Raw genomic sequence first — 14,304 nt, 5'->3', positions numbered from 1 at the left:
TAGAGACATGGACTGAGCACTGCTAACCTAGAGACATGGACTGAGCACTGCTGACCTAGAGACATGGAATGAGTACTGCTGACCTAGAGACATGGGCTGAGCACTGCTAACCTAGAGACATGGACTGAGCACTGCTGACCTAGAGACATGGAATGAGTACTGCTAACCTAGAGACATGGAATGAGTACTGCTGACCTAGAGACATGGGCTGAGTACTGCTAACCTAGAGAGATGGACTGAGCATTGCTAACCTAGAGACATGGACTGAGCACTGCTGACCTAGAGAGATGGACTGAGCACTGCTGACCTAGAGAGAATGTGTAGAACAGTGCAGCTGACACAGACCCCACCTCCAAGATGTGATGCATGCTCGTGTTTGCTTTTTCCGTCCTCTACTTTGGGGGAAGTTTAAGATGTAAAAAAAGATAAACAATAGATCGGTGAGGGACTATGCCCTGGAGTGTGAGCAACTCCCAAAGGTCATACTCTTAATTTTAAAAAAATAGTTTTTCTCCATCCATATTTGCTTGCTCCGGCGTAATTCACTGTAGCTGTGTTCAGACGCACCAGAAGAGGGCGTCAGATGTCATTACGAATGGTTGTGAGCCACCATGTGCTTGCTGGGATTTGAACTCAGGACCTTCGGAAGAGCAGTCAGTGCTCTTACCCGCTGAGCCATCTTGCCAGCCCTGGAAAGGGCATTCTTAACATTACATTTGCCCTTTGAGTTACTATCATTGTCAACATCCTGTATCTTTTAGGAACTTTAACGGCAAGCAGGTAGGGAAACTAACTGCAGACATTTGAATCCGCTGCTTTCTTTCCAGTGCCATTTCTGTGACAAGGCCTTTATGAACCAAGCCTTCCTACAGAGCCACATCCAGCGTCGCCACACTGAAGACTCTCACCTTGGTAAGCATGAACTCTGTGCTCAGAGTTTATTCCTTCTGTCCCCTCACCCGTTCTCGACGAGATGTGGCCCAGGGCATCCCTCAATCCTCAGGAAAGAAAGTCTCACAGGCTGGGAGTAAATGTTGAGCCCCTTAGGTGCGTTCACGGTGCCCTACCTACCACACAGCCAAGAGCGAACTGGAGTCTTCCAGCTTCGATCTTGCATTCTAATGGAGGTCTAAAGAGACACTTAAACCCAGTGTGATGTTTTCCAAGTGCCAAATGCAAAGACAGGACAAACAGAGAATCCTCTCAGGTAGTCTTTGATGCTCTCTGAGGAGGCCATGTCTAACCAGCGTGAAGTCCTATGAAGAAGCCCTATAAAGAAGCCTGTGAAGTCCTATAAAGAATATTTTCTGTGGTAGAGCCACATTCTGATGAGAATGAAGGACCAGAGTACACGAGCTACAGTACTGAGGGCAGGAGGAGAGGCTGGGATGTGTGCAAGGAGACTGGAGGAGTGGGGTAAGGCATAGGTGTGTGAAACACCGAAGGCTTGGGCAACCGATCTCAAGAGCCGATGAAGGCCCTGGCCGGTGGGTGTCATATCAGTAGGGCGGCAAGCCAGGAGGTGACTTTTTTTGTAGAGGATAATGATGATGTAATTAGCACCCTAAAGAGAACATTCTGGCTGTAGATGATAGAGGAAGGTAGAGATGGAGATAAAGGTGTAGCCAGCAACAGCAATAGCAGAAGCTGGCAGAATACAGCAGTGCATAGACATCCAAGTGAGAAAAGGGAGAAGCCTGGACCAGGTGGCTCCAGGGCAGAGGGGGATAAAAAGAGCACATGTTGGCACAGAGCCTACAGAGCTGTGACCTGGGGTCAAAGTCAGAGACCTATGAGGACCTACTCATGTTTAGATGAATAACTTGTGTGGTAGAGAGTTAGGGAGTTTAAAAATGGAAGGAGACAGGAGTGTTTGCATTAGTCACACACACATTTACATCTGCGAGTCATGTATGGTTGGTGTTTGAAAATGGAGGCCCAGGATAGATAGAGATAGATAGATAGATAGATAGATAGATAGATAGATAGATAGATAGATAGATAGATAGATAGATGGATGGATGGATGGATGGATGGATGGATGGATAGATGGATAGATGGATAGATGGATAGAAGGATCTGGAAGTCACTGGAGGACTGGGCTGGCTGAAGTCATGTAGTTATAGATCAGAAGACCCAAGGCCAATACTACCCCCCTACACACACACACACACATACACAACCTTATTCCTCAAGAAGGACAATGAGAGTGGCAGTGAGGGTGACCTAGGTAGGTGTTGTTGTCTTGAACTGCAGGGGAAAGGGCTCCAAAATGGCAGCAGTGGACAAGTGTACCCGATGGTCGAGCGGCAAATGGGATGCGATGGGGAGCGTCCCATTGCTGCACAGTAGTGAACCTGACATCGCAACTTCAAGGGACTGATAAGACAGCTCGTCAGTCCGAGGGAGCTGAGTTGGGAGCCAGTGAGGAAGGGCTCTTAACAAACATGGCTATGTATGTTAGAGACCTGACTCATCACTTCAGTTGAAATGGAGAGACAAGAGACATTTTTGTTTTATGTGGGAGGTTGCGTGTTTGGGTGCTGGTAGGAAATAACCACAAGGTAGAGGTAGAAAGAAAGACCCAGAAATGGGAGAGTGCTCTGTGGTTTACCCAAGGCGTTGGTCTTGCCACCGTTCCAGTCTTCTCAAAGACTGTAGCGTCTCCCTCCCCGAGCAGGCTTTGTGCCACCATAACCTACAGAAGTGTTTTCGACAGTTGCACTGATTCTCTTCAGTTGGGGGCCAGTCTGTTTGTATTCCTGCCCACAATGTTTTGTAGTAGAAGCAAACAGATGGCAGAGAGTTTCATTGTAAACTGTGGACCACGGATATGAGTAAGGCAGTATATTGGAAACATGGAAATGTTGAGCTGTTTGCAAGCGGCCCGCCATTCTTCGTGAAACTGATCTCGATCTCTCTGTTTCAGTACCTTATCCTACCTCATACTCGTGTCAGAGAGTGCTTCAGACTCTGAAACGAGTATTGTTTCTTCAGGTCATCTTTGAGATTCTGACTTTCTGCTTTGGTTCCCATCCCTTTCATGTCTACACTCACAGCACATGTATACCATTCAGTCATGCGTACATCCTCGTGTAAGTACATGTACATAAGTATCTTTCCTTTCACCACCTCCTTTCAGTTCTTCGCTCGAGCCCCAATTGACAAATGACTGCCTAAGCTTGCGTCTCGAATCCCCGGCCCTCTCCATGATCGCTGATAGGGGACTTCGGGGATCTTGGGTGGGAGCGCAAACCATGGCGACTATATCGTTTCAGTGTTGTGCTACCTGTAGGGGAAGCCCTTGCTTCTCTGCTTTGAGTGAGACAGACATCTCTGAAAAAGTCCCGAGCACCCATGGGTCAGAACCACAGGGCTCACTCCCTGAACAAGGCTCTCATGGTGACCCTGTTGAATAATCAACCTTAGTACAGCGAGTGGAGGAAAGAAGCTACTGAAACTAATGAAGTGTCTGGTCACACGAAGGGCTCCAGATCAACAGTGAAGAATAGGACTGGGCTCGTGGCAGTCCCAAGGGAGAGAGAGCATTTTCCTTTGTCTTAGCCATAGAACTGGGCCCCGTAAGTTTACAGGCGAGTTCATAAGAAATCGTACTCTAACTAGATCTTCCCTTGCAACAGAGTATAATACAAAGGCCCAGACCGACAGGCTCCAGAAGGAGATCGACATGTTGAAGGAACAGCTGCAGCTCACCAGGTCTCAGCTGGAGTCTGCCCAGCACTCTCATGCAGTCCGTTTCTCTAAGGTAGGGCACAGCGCTCCGTCCTTCAGATGATGCAATGACAAGTACTTTAAAAGACACAGGGAGAGAGGGATGCTGAATTCATGGTGTGTGTGTCAGTGTGCATATGTGTCAGTGTGTGTGCACGTGCACGTGTCTGTGTATGTGTCAGTGTGTGTGTGTCTGTGTCAGTGTGTGTGTGTCAGTGCATGTGTCAGTGTGTGTGCATGTGCACATGTGTGTCTGTGTGTGTGTCTGTGTCAGTGTGTGTGTGTCAGTGTGTATGTCTATGCCAGTGTGTGTGTCAGTGTGTGTGCATGTGCACATGTGTGTCTGTGTATGTGTCAGTGTGTGTCTGTGTCAGTGTGTGTGTCAGTGTGGTGTGTCAGTGTGTGTGTGTCAGTGTGTGTATCAGTATGTATGTCTTGTGTCAGTGTGTGTGTGTCAGTGTGTATGTCTGTATCAGTGTGTGTATGTCAGTGTGTGTGTGTGTGTGTGTGTCCGTGTGTGCATGTGTGTCAGTGTATATGTGTGTGTCGTCTGTATATGATGTATGTGTGTATTGAGCATATGTATTACACATATGCATACTCCTATAGGTCAGAGGCCTTATTCCTTTGAGACAATATCTCTCACTGAACCTGGACGAGGCCGGATGCCCTCAGACCTCAGCAGTCCTGTTTGTGACTTGCACAGCAAAGGGTTGTAAGCTTGTGTGGGGCCATTCTGGGTGTATACATTGGTGTCAGAGATTTGACATGGTGCTCATGGTTATACAGCAAGTGCTGTTAACCACTGAGTCGTGGCTCCAGACTCCAAATGTGGGTTTTTTTTTTAATTTATTTGCATTTATTTATTGAGTATGGGTATGTGGGTATGCGTCCTTTACCCTCTGAGCCATCTGCCTGTTCTCCATCTGTGCTTGGATATGGAAGCATCCTAGTGTAGAGGCCAGTGGCCTGTTCTCCATCTGTGCTTTGATATGGAAGCATCCTAGTGTAGAGGCCAGTGGCCTATTCTCCACCTGTGCTTTGATATGGAAGCATCCTAGTGTAGGGGCCACTGGCCTGGTCCCCATTTGATATGGAGGCATCCTAGTGTAGGGCCACTGGCCTGTTCTCCACCTGTGCTTTGATATGGAAGCATCCTAGTGTAGGGGCCAGTGGCCTGTTCTCCACCTGTGCTTGGATGTGGAAGCATCCTAGTGTAGGGGCCAGTGGCCTGTTCTCCACCTGTGCTTGGATGTGGAAGCATCCTAGTGTAGGGGCCACTGGCCTGGTCCCCATTTGATATGGAGGCATCCTAGTGTAGGGGGCAGTGGCCTGTTCTCCACCTGTGCTTGGATGTGGAAGCATCCTAGTGTAGAGGCCAGTGGCTTTGGAGAGTTATTACAGGTCTAAGTCAAAGAAGAAATACTAACAGATTTGGGGTGAAGCTATGTTTTATGTTTCTAAAATTTGCATATGTGTTATATCCAGATCCCCTAGTGATATAATATTAAAACAATTTCAGGACTATGAAATGCAGAAAACAAAAGAGGAAGACTTTCTGAAGCTGTTCGACAGATGGAAAGAGGAGGAGAAGGAGAAGTTACTCGAGGAGATGGAGAAGGTCAAGGAGATGTTTATGAGGGAATTTAAAGAGTTAACTTCTAAGAATTCAGCATTAGAATATGTAAGTATGCAACCTAGATGTTTTCATAGGATTGCTGGCTTTGAGATGGGTGTTGGCCTCACATCTCATTGCACCATAGCCAGGGGTCAGGTCTTTTAGGTGCTGGATACACACCGCCCCTCCTCCCCAGGCATCCCAGGGAGCACAAGGCACAGAGGAGGAAGAGCGGGGTAAGAGAGACTGTTTTGTTATGAGTGGGCGGTCTGTCGGCCGACTCTAGCACAGAACAACCCCATAGGGGCATCTGTTTCACTCCCGAAGAAACTTCCTTACGCGGTCAGGTCTAAATAACCTTAAACCACAAACCCTCGAACGAGTTCTAGAATGTTCCAAGTAGTGGACGGAAAGGCTGGTACAGATCGCCGAGGTGGGAGGAGAAGAGAAAGGAAGAATTACTTGCTAACCCTCTCCTCGGTCCACACCTGTCCTTTGAGGGGGCTCGGGGTCTCTAAAGTAAGCAGGAAACGGCAGTGGGCCCTGCGCCATGTGGGAACAGATGTGGTCCACGGACACGCGTGCTAGAGCACGCCTCATCCTCATCCTCTGTGCCTGCTGACCCAGTTCCTTTTGATTAGACAACTCCTGAAGAGAAAAGTAGGAGGGAACTGAGGTCAATCCTTGGGCTCCCTCTAGGGGTGGACGAGTTTCAGAGCAAAACTTTTGTTTTCCTTTCCTGCTCAGGATCTCGTCCAAGACGCCATTTTACAGTGGGTCATTCCGTCTCCTTAGGCTTTTCTGTGGTCGGCGACGGTTTGTCAGCCTTGTTGTGGAACCTAAAGATCTGAAGTGCGGGTTGTTTGATGGAAAGCCCCATCATCGGGGTTTATCTGACTAGTGTCAGGGTATCCTGATTAGTCAGAGTTTGTGTGGGTGGATCTTGGAGATCGTGCCAAGGTCCCACATGGTGTCCGTGGTCTAAGGCTTTCCTTTTGGTCTTTCCGCCTGGGAGCTGTGGTGTATGTAGAAGGAAGCTTCTGGACTGAAAAGCCCCTCTTCCCACTTTGAGTGGCTGCAGGGACATATGACGAAGCAGTAGTACAATGTTCTTGATGTTAACTTTATTGCCTGCTGGTGTCTGAGATTTTTTTCCCCCATAGTTAACTTTGGGGAACTTAAAACATTTAGAGCCCTCGTGGGGTTTATTGGTATGGCTCTGGACAGTGTTTGCCTTCTATTGCAATATCTTAAGTTCCCAGAACTGTCACAGGCGTGGTGATCCAGCACTGCAGTCTAGCACTCAGGAGGCTGAGGCGGGGTCAGCCAGAGTTCAAGTCCAGTTTGGCCAACGCAGCAATATCTGCCTTTAAAATAAACAGAAAGAGACAGACAGATATACCCAGTGCCCTTCACAGATGTTATGTTTCTGTCAAAAATGTAAAGACCCATCCTCAAAGGCCAGAAGTTGACTTGGGGGGCAGAGAGGTGGCGAGCAAGTAAAGCAGCTGTGTAGAAGCTAGCTTCAGTCCCCTCTCGGTCCCTGAAGTCCACAGAAAGGCAGAAAGTGAGATCAGACTACGGTTGTCCTCTGACGCCCCGGTGGACACTGGTTTGCCCTAGCTCCCAGTAATATTCCATTTTAAAAACATCAGACTCCTTCCCATTTTTTCCATATTCTGGTGGAGATATCAGAGATCAGAGAGGGGTAGAAGAAGAACAAAATGGAGGAGACAGGCAAAGAGTGTCTGGAGGGACAGGGAGAGCTGAACGCGGCTCTGAGATCCCAGCTTTTTCACTCTGCATTTAACTGAATGCCTGACGTTTCTATTGGTCATCTTTTCATCCGTAGCAGCTGTTAGAAATACAGAAGTCTAACTTCCAGATCAAGTCCAACATAGGCACCTTAAGAGACACTAGCGGGCCGAGAGAAGACCATCTGCCCTGTCCCCAGGACTTTCAGAGCATGCTGCAGCTCCTCGACAGCCAGGTACAGCATGCGTGATGACCACAGCCACAGCATGTAAGATGTATTTAATTATGTGTGTGTGCCTCCACGAGCTTATGTGCACGGCATATGTCGGCATATGTGCAGCGCTCGTACAGGCCAAAAAGAGGGCACTGGGTCCCGCGGAACTAGAACTGCAAGTGGTTTTGAGCTATGGTGTGGATGCCGATCCCAGGTCTTCTGCAGGACCAGTAAGAACTCTCAACCACAGAGCCAGGTCTCCGTGGCCTTGCTTTTTCACTTAATGAGTTCGTTCCCAGCAAATGTTTTTGTTCTGTTTCTTTTTTTTTTTTTTTTTTTTTTTTTTGACTCATAGATGTCACTCTGAACTAGTCAATTCATATTATTATTCAATGTTTTCCCCATCACAGTTGTAGATCACACTTAAAAGATGCATATCTTGAAGCATTAAACTTACATTCAGTTTGCATATAGCACTGCGCTGACAAACTGCTATCTTTGATATATTTTGTTTTCATTTGGAAGTCAGACTCCATAATCACTCTATAAAAGGTATTTTATCACAGTGTTAAAGGGAAAGAAATGAAAAATCAAAAAGGCCAATATATAGGTTGGTGGTATAGCCTTGTGAGGCCTCAAATCCAGTCATCCCTCTGTGTTGTGGGTGTCGGGGGGTTGTAACTGTGGGCATTATAACCTATGAATTTTATAAAAGCCTTTGAGTCAGTCAGATAGCTCACAGGGTAAAGGTTTTTGCCACCAAGAGTGATGACCTAGGTCCAACCCCCTGGCACCCAACTGGTAGAAGGAATGAACCAACTCCCACAGGTTGTCTTCTGACCTCCATATGTGTGTACAGGTAGTCCTTGACCTTACACACACACAGATGCATGCGCGCACATACCTAAAAAGCAAACGTAGCACAATTTTTAATAAGAGTAAACCTGTGAAATTTTTAAATGGTAAAGGCCCTTTGAAATATTTTTGCTCTGTGTTTTTTTTTTTTTTAGATTTATTTTTGTATGTGAGTTACCGTTACCGTCTTTAGGCACAGCAGAAGAGGACATCAGATCTTATTACAGATGGTTGTTAGCCACCACATGGTTGCTGGGAACTGAACTCAGGACCTGTTAGGAGAGCAGTCAGTGCTCTTGCCCACTGAGCCATCTCTCCAGCCCCTGCTTGTCTTGTTTTAATGCTTCATCTTGCCTGCCTCCCTTAAATGTACTGCTTGGACGCACATGTCATTGTCCTGTTCAACTAGTTTTTCAGTGACACTGTTCCCCTCCACACACACACACTTTGCAGACTTCTTAACAAATAGCAAGACCTTGTTTCCCACCCTTCTGTACTTTAGTGATGATGTCCCTTCAGCCTAGTGTTGTCGAAGCCGACTGACACATCTTCAGTAGGAGTTCTCCTGGCCATGTGCATGCACCCCTGTCCTGTACAGTGCAGGGTGTCTTTTTAACCCTCTTCCAAGCTGCCAGCGGTTGCTCAGCCATGTGACTATCATGAGTAGGAGATTAGAAGCTGACGTTTTCCTTCCACAGACCACAGTGTCTCCTATGCACCGAACTGCCTGTTTTGAACCCAGGCACCCAGCAACCATAGTTCTTTGACCCCTTAGCGTCTCACAGTAGCACCTGGTTTTTTTTTTTTTTCCCAGATAATGTCTTACTGGAACACAGTCACACACATTCATTTAAATCCTGTCCATGGCTATTTTCCCCTGTGTTGGGTAGTTTCCTGTCAACTTGACACAGGGGTGACACTGGAGAGGAGGGAGCCTCACTTGAGAAAATAAGGTCCAGATGCTTGCAAACCCGTTGACCATTTTCGTAATTAGTGATTGATCCAGAAGGGCCTAGCCCATTGTGGGTGGGGCCATCCTTGGGCCAGTGGCCTTGGGTTTTATAAGAAAGCAGGCTGAGCAGGCCAATGTGGAATAAGGCAGTAAGCAGTACCCTCCATGGCCTCTGCATCGTCCCCCGCTTGAGTTCCTGTCCTGCCTTCCTGTGCTAGTGTCCCGTCTCTCCCCAGCTCGCCTTGGCCATAGTGTTCCATCCAGCAATAGTACCTGAATTAGGACACCTCCATAGCCATAGTGTGACAGACACCCCTGCCCCCACCTCGTGACCTAAAATACTGTGTCATACAAAAATCTACTGATCCAGCCCTGCAGTACAACCAGAGACAGATGGGTTTGGGCATTCCAGCCACATACACTCTCAAAGTGCCAGCAATTTTACTATATTATTGGGTTTCATAGGCACCCAATGTCTTCATTGCTCCAGTGTAGAATGGGTTTCTATGTTATAGGTGTATCATTTGTTTTACTCTCCTTCAGGCAAGCAAGTGGACAGATCGATTTCAAGTTCTCAATGAAGAGCATAGCAAGGAGAAGGGACAGGTAAGACCAAATCAGCTGCCCTGCCCCCTTCTCCCTGGTGTGGAGAGTGGAACCCAGAGACATGCACACAGACACACACACACACACAGATACATACACACACACACACATACACACACATATACACACACACAGACACACACAGACATACACACACATATACACACATATACACACACACACACACAGATACATACACACACACATACACACATATACACACACATACATACACACACACATACACATACACACACATACACACACATATACACACACATGCACACACACAGACACACACACATATACATACATACACACACACATACACACACACAGACACACAGACACACACATATACACATATACACACACAGACACACACACACATACACACATATACACACATACACACACAGACACACACACACAATACACACACACAATACACACACACAGACACACACATATACACATATACACACACATGCACACACACAGACACACAGACACACACATATACACATATACACACACATGCACACACACAGACACACACACATACACACACATATACACATACACACACACATACACACACACATACACACACAGAGACACACACAGACACACACACACAATACACACATACACACACATATACACATATACACACACATGCACACACACATACACACACACACAGACACACACAGGCACACACACAATAGACACACATACACACACATATACACACATACACACACAGACACACACACATACACACACAGACACACACAGACACACACAATACACACATACACATACACACACATATACACATATACACACATGCACACACACAGACACACACACATACACACACAGACACACACAGACACACACACACACACAGTACACACACACATACACACACATATACACATATACACACACACACACACACACAGACACACTCACATAAATTGGTCATCTTTGAAAAAAATTTCTAGTTTACTTGATAATAAACATGGTATTTTCTTACTTAACATTTCCGGAGAGATGTGTAACAAAATTATTAGAATTATTTATAATTTTGCTACTCAAATTAACCACTGATATTCCTTTGTAAGTTCTCTTCAGTTTCCTTTCTATATTATGAATGTTAAAAGATTTTAGACTATTGTATTTGTCCTTTAAGAGTCTCACACACCGACACAGATTCTTTTGATCTTGCCCATTTCTAGCTCTTCTCCTCCATCTCATTCTGGACTTGGAAACTTACAAAGTCTCCTCTCCTCCCTCAACTTCATGTCTCCTTTTCAAAATATGTTTAAAGAATAACTCATTGATTCCAGTTAATGCTGCCCATAGGCACACAGGTATAGGGCATCCACTGGGCACTGTATATGTCAGAAAATTCATTGTTAATGTTTCCACTGGGGGTGGAGGTATCAAGATGGGAAGTCTTGTTTATTTTTTTCAACAATATTATCTTTTGTATCCTTTGTATTCTTAATAGGTATTTTCTGGGTAGAACATATACATTCCATAAAATAACCTTCCTTTCATAGACTTAGTACTAAGAACTTCTTTCATACAGTACTAAGCAGAATATCATATTGCTAAAGATTTTTTATTATATAACATAGAGTGTGTGGGGCCACACAAGAGCTAGGAAAATGGAAGGTTAGATGAGCACAGAATTTTCCAGTTTTTATTTCTTCTTCTTTTTCTAAAATCATTTATTTATTACTATATGTAAGTACACTGTAGCTGTGTTCAGACACACCAGAAGAGGGCGTCAGATCTCATTTACAGATCGTTGTAAGCCACCATGTGGTTGCTGGGATTTGAACTCAGGACCTTCGGAAGAGCAGTCAGTGCTCTTACCCGCTGAGCCATCTCACCAGCCCCCAGTTTTTATTTCTTAACAACAGATATGGAGGAAGGGAGAGAGAAAAGAAGGGAGGAAAAGATTGCAAACAATATTAAAACTAAATGAAAACAAAAGAAAAAAAAGATGGAAATACATGAATGTGCAGGTACACTAACCAGTGAGCACTGAGAATGACATCACTGATGGGTGGTCCCATTCAGGCCTTTACTGAGCAAGTACTAGGGTCTACACTTTCCAGGACTTAACACAGGGAAGAGTCCCTGTCCTAAGGGGATGGACTCTCCATTATAGCACACCAGCGGTAGAAGTCAGGACACTGGGGGTGGGAAGAAGAGACCAGAGCACACTGGTGAGCAGAGCTTGCTCAAGTTGGGCCGCAGCCGCGTGTGGATAATGTTTGTGTTTGAGTTCCAGGTCAGGTAGCCTGACAGCACTGTGGGGTTATCTCTGTAACAGCCTAGAATCAAATTCTTGAGTTTGTCATAATTGTAGTTCATGGTACATTCGTCCATCAGGACAAACACCTATCCACGTCTCCCCCTTAACCCTCTCAGCCATCTCTAATGTCATCTGTCTCTCGTCCCTAGGCCATACATTTCCATCACCCCTGTCCTTAACCTAAGCCTGTATCCCTCCTAACAGCCGCTCTCCACAATGTGGAGAGAATAATGTGGCTGATTCCCGTATCCAACCCTGTCTCTTCCTGAACCTGCTTTTTCCAGCTATAATAGTTTTCTGATAATTTCCACAATACTCTGATTTTTCAAAAGAAATATACATGTGTGTGTCTGATGTGTGATGTGTGAACATGTATCCATGTGAACATGGTTCACATGTGTGTGGGTATGTATGTGGTCATATGTGCACTGCATGTGTGCAGGTTGATAATGAGTATCTCTCTCCCAATCACTGTTCAGTTTATTTACTGAGGCAGGATATCTTGCCTAACCTGGAACTTGGTGATTTGGCCAGTTAGTCTGGGCAGCGGGCTTGGCCAAGGGACCCACTGTCGTGAGTTCCCGGGTACAGCCGCCTGCTCAGCTGTCATTTGGTGCTGTGTATCTGAACTCTGGTCCTCATCACGCTTGTGTGTATGTACTTCATCTGCTGATCTTTCTAGCCTCATCCTGGTCTTTTTTGGGGGGAGAGCAGGGGTGTCTGAAAACCTTCCTTTTAAGCCCTTCTTTTTTTTTTTTTTTTTTTTTTTTTTTACTCTGTGTAGCCCTGGCTGTCCTGGAACTCACTCTGTAGACCAGGCCGGCCTCAAACTCAGAAATCTGCCTGCCTCTGACTTCCAAGTGCTGGGATTAAAGGCATGCCACCACTGCCCAGTTTAAGCCCTTCTTTTAAAGGGCTAAGTGAGCAAAACAAGCCCAGTCAGGATAACTTCTCTATCTGTTACCTGAAGTTCAGCTGCTGTGGGCTTTAACTATGCCTGCGATGTCACTTCGATTTTGCTGAATTCACCTAGAAGCACATCATAAAGATCCCACCCAAACCCAAGGCTGGGCCGTGCACAGTGTGTGCACAGCCTCATTTCCAGCAGGTTATGTCGTTCCTTGGTCTGCCCGTTCAGCTGTTTAGAAGCTGTTTGCTTCTCTGTCTCACTCATACCCTAACAAAGGGGTGAATTCAACCAAATGCAGTCATCTCCACCTGAGACCTATTAATTATTCCACATGATTGGCGCCCATTTGTCCCACAGCGCACAGACTGCTCCTCTGTCTAAGGGAGGCTGCTGTGCCAGCTTGTGATTGCTTTACCTAGGTTCTTGGCAGCCTTTTTTCTTTTTAAAATAACATTGGTATGAGTTCAAAGGGAGTCACACATAAACCATGGTGTGACCTTCTGACCCAGCCTGAGAGCCCCGGGGGCACATTATGGTCACACAGTGAAAGAGCGGGCTGGTGTTACGGGTGAGGCTACAGAAGACAGCAGAGAGCTTGAAATGTTAGATCTCAATCTGTCTGTCTGTCTCACACACACAGGTGCAAGGATCTATGTCTGTCCATCTGTCTCTCCCTCACACACACAGGCTCAGGGATCTCTCTCTCTCTCACCCCCCCCACACACAGAGGCACAAGGATCTCAATCTATTGTCTGTCCCTCTTTTTCTCTCTTACGCACACACATGTGCAAGGATGTTGATCTCTCACACACACATATTCACATGTGCAAGGATGTCGATCTCTCTCTCTCTCACACACACACACACACACAGGCACAAGGATCTCAATCTATTGTCTGTCCCTCTCTTTCTCTCTTACACATACACGTGCAAAGATGTTGATCTCTCTCTCACACACACACATGTGCAAAGATGTTGATCTCTCACACACACACATGTGCAAGGATGTCGATCTCTCTCTCATACACACACACACACGCACACACAGGCACAAGGACTGCATGCTTCATGAGCTAGTATCTGTTTTGTTTGTCTGAATCCACCCCTCCCCATATTCTTGTCTGTACCTTTGTCACCTATTCTTGACTCTGCTGTCACAATGATGTCACCCCTTGATTTGTTTTCCTGGGTTCCTTTGCTTCTTGGGGGTTGGCAAAACTCCTCAGTTTGGTGACCTGGTCCAAGACCCTAAAACTCCACCCAAAACCCTGAGCATTTTTAGTAGAATTTCTTTCTGACTTAAAGCTAAGCATTTCTCAAATGG

At 46.1% G+C, this 14,304-nt stretch overlaps 1 protein-coding gene across 6 annotated transcripts in view; it reads left to right on the top strand.

The window, feature by feature from the left end:
- Window positions 1–14,304, top strand: part of Dzip1 (DAZ interacting zinc finger protein 1) — a 53,415-nt gene that overhangs the window by 8,910 nt on the left and 30,201 nt on the right. For 4 of the 6 annotated variants that reach the window (XM_031360923.1, XM_031360925.1, XM_031360927.1 and 1 more), the window contains 5 exons: window positions 828–912; window positions 3,642–3,766; window positions 5,255–5,416; window positions 7,203–7,340; window positions 9,670–9,732. In XM_031360923.1, coding sequence (XP_031216783.1) covers window positions 828–912; window positions 3,642–3,766; window positions 5,255–5,416; window positions 7,203–7,340; window positions 9,670–9,732 — 573 coding nt within the window. Of the gene's footprint in view, window positions 1–827; window positions 913–2,997; window positions 3,096–3,641; window positions 3,767–5,254; window positions 5,417–7,202; window positions 7,341–9,669; window positions 9,733–14,304 lie in introns of those variants that run through there. The other 2 variants (XM_031360928.1, XM_031360924.1) reach the window with 2 other exon arrangements.

This window comes from Mastomys coucha, unplaced genomic scaffold (genome assembly GCF_008632895.1).
Source record: "Mastomys coucha isolate ucsf_1 unplaced genomic scaffold, UCSF_Mcou_1 pScaffold9, whole genome shotgun sequence".
In the NCBI taxonomy this organism is placed as follows: Eukaryota; Metazoa; Chordata; class Mammalia; order Rodentia; family Muridae; genus Mastomys; species Mastomys coucha.
Note: the sequence above shows the minus strand (reverse complement) of the source record. Positions and strands in the feature narration are given on the sequence as shown.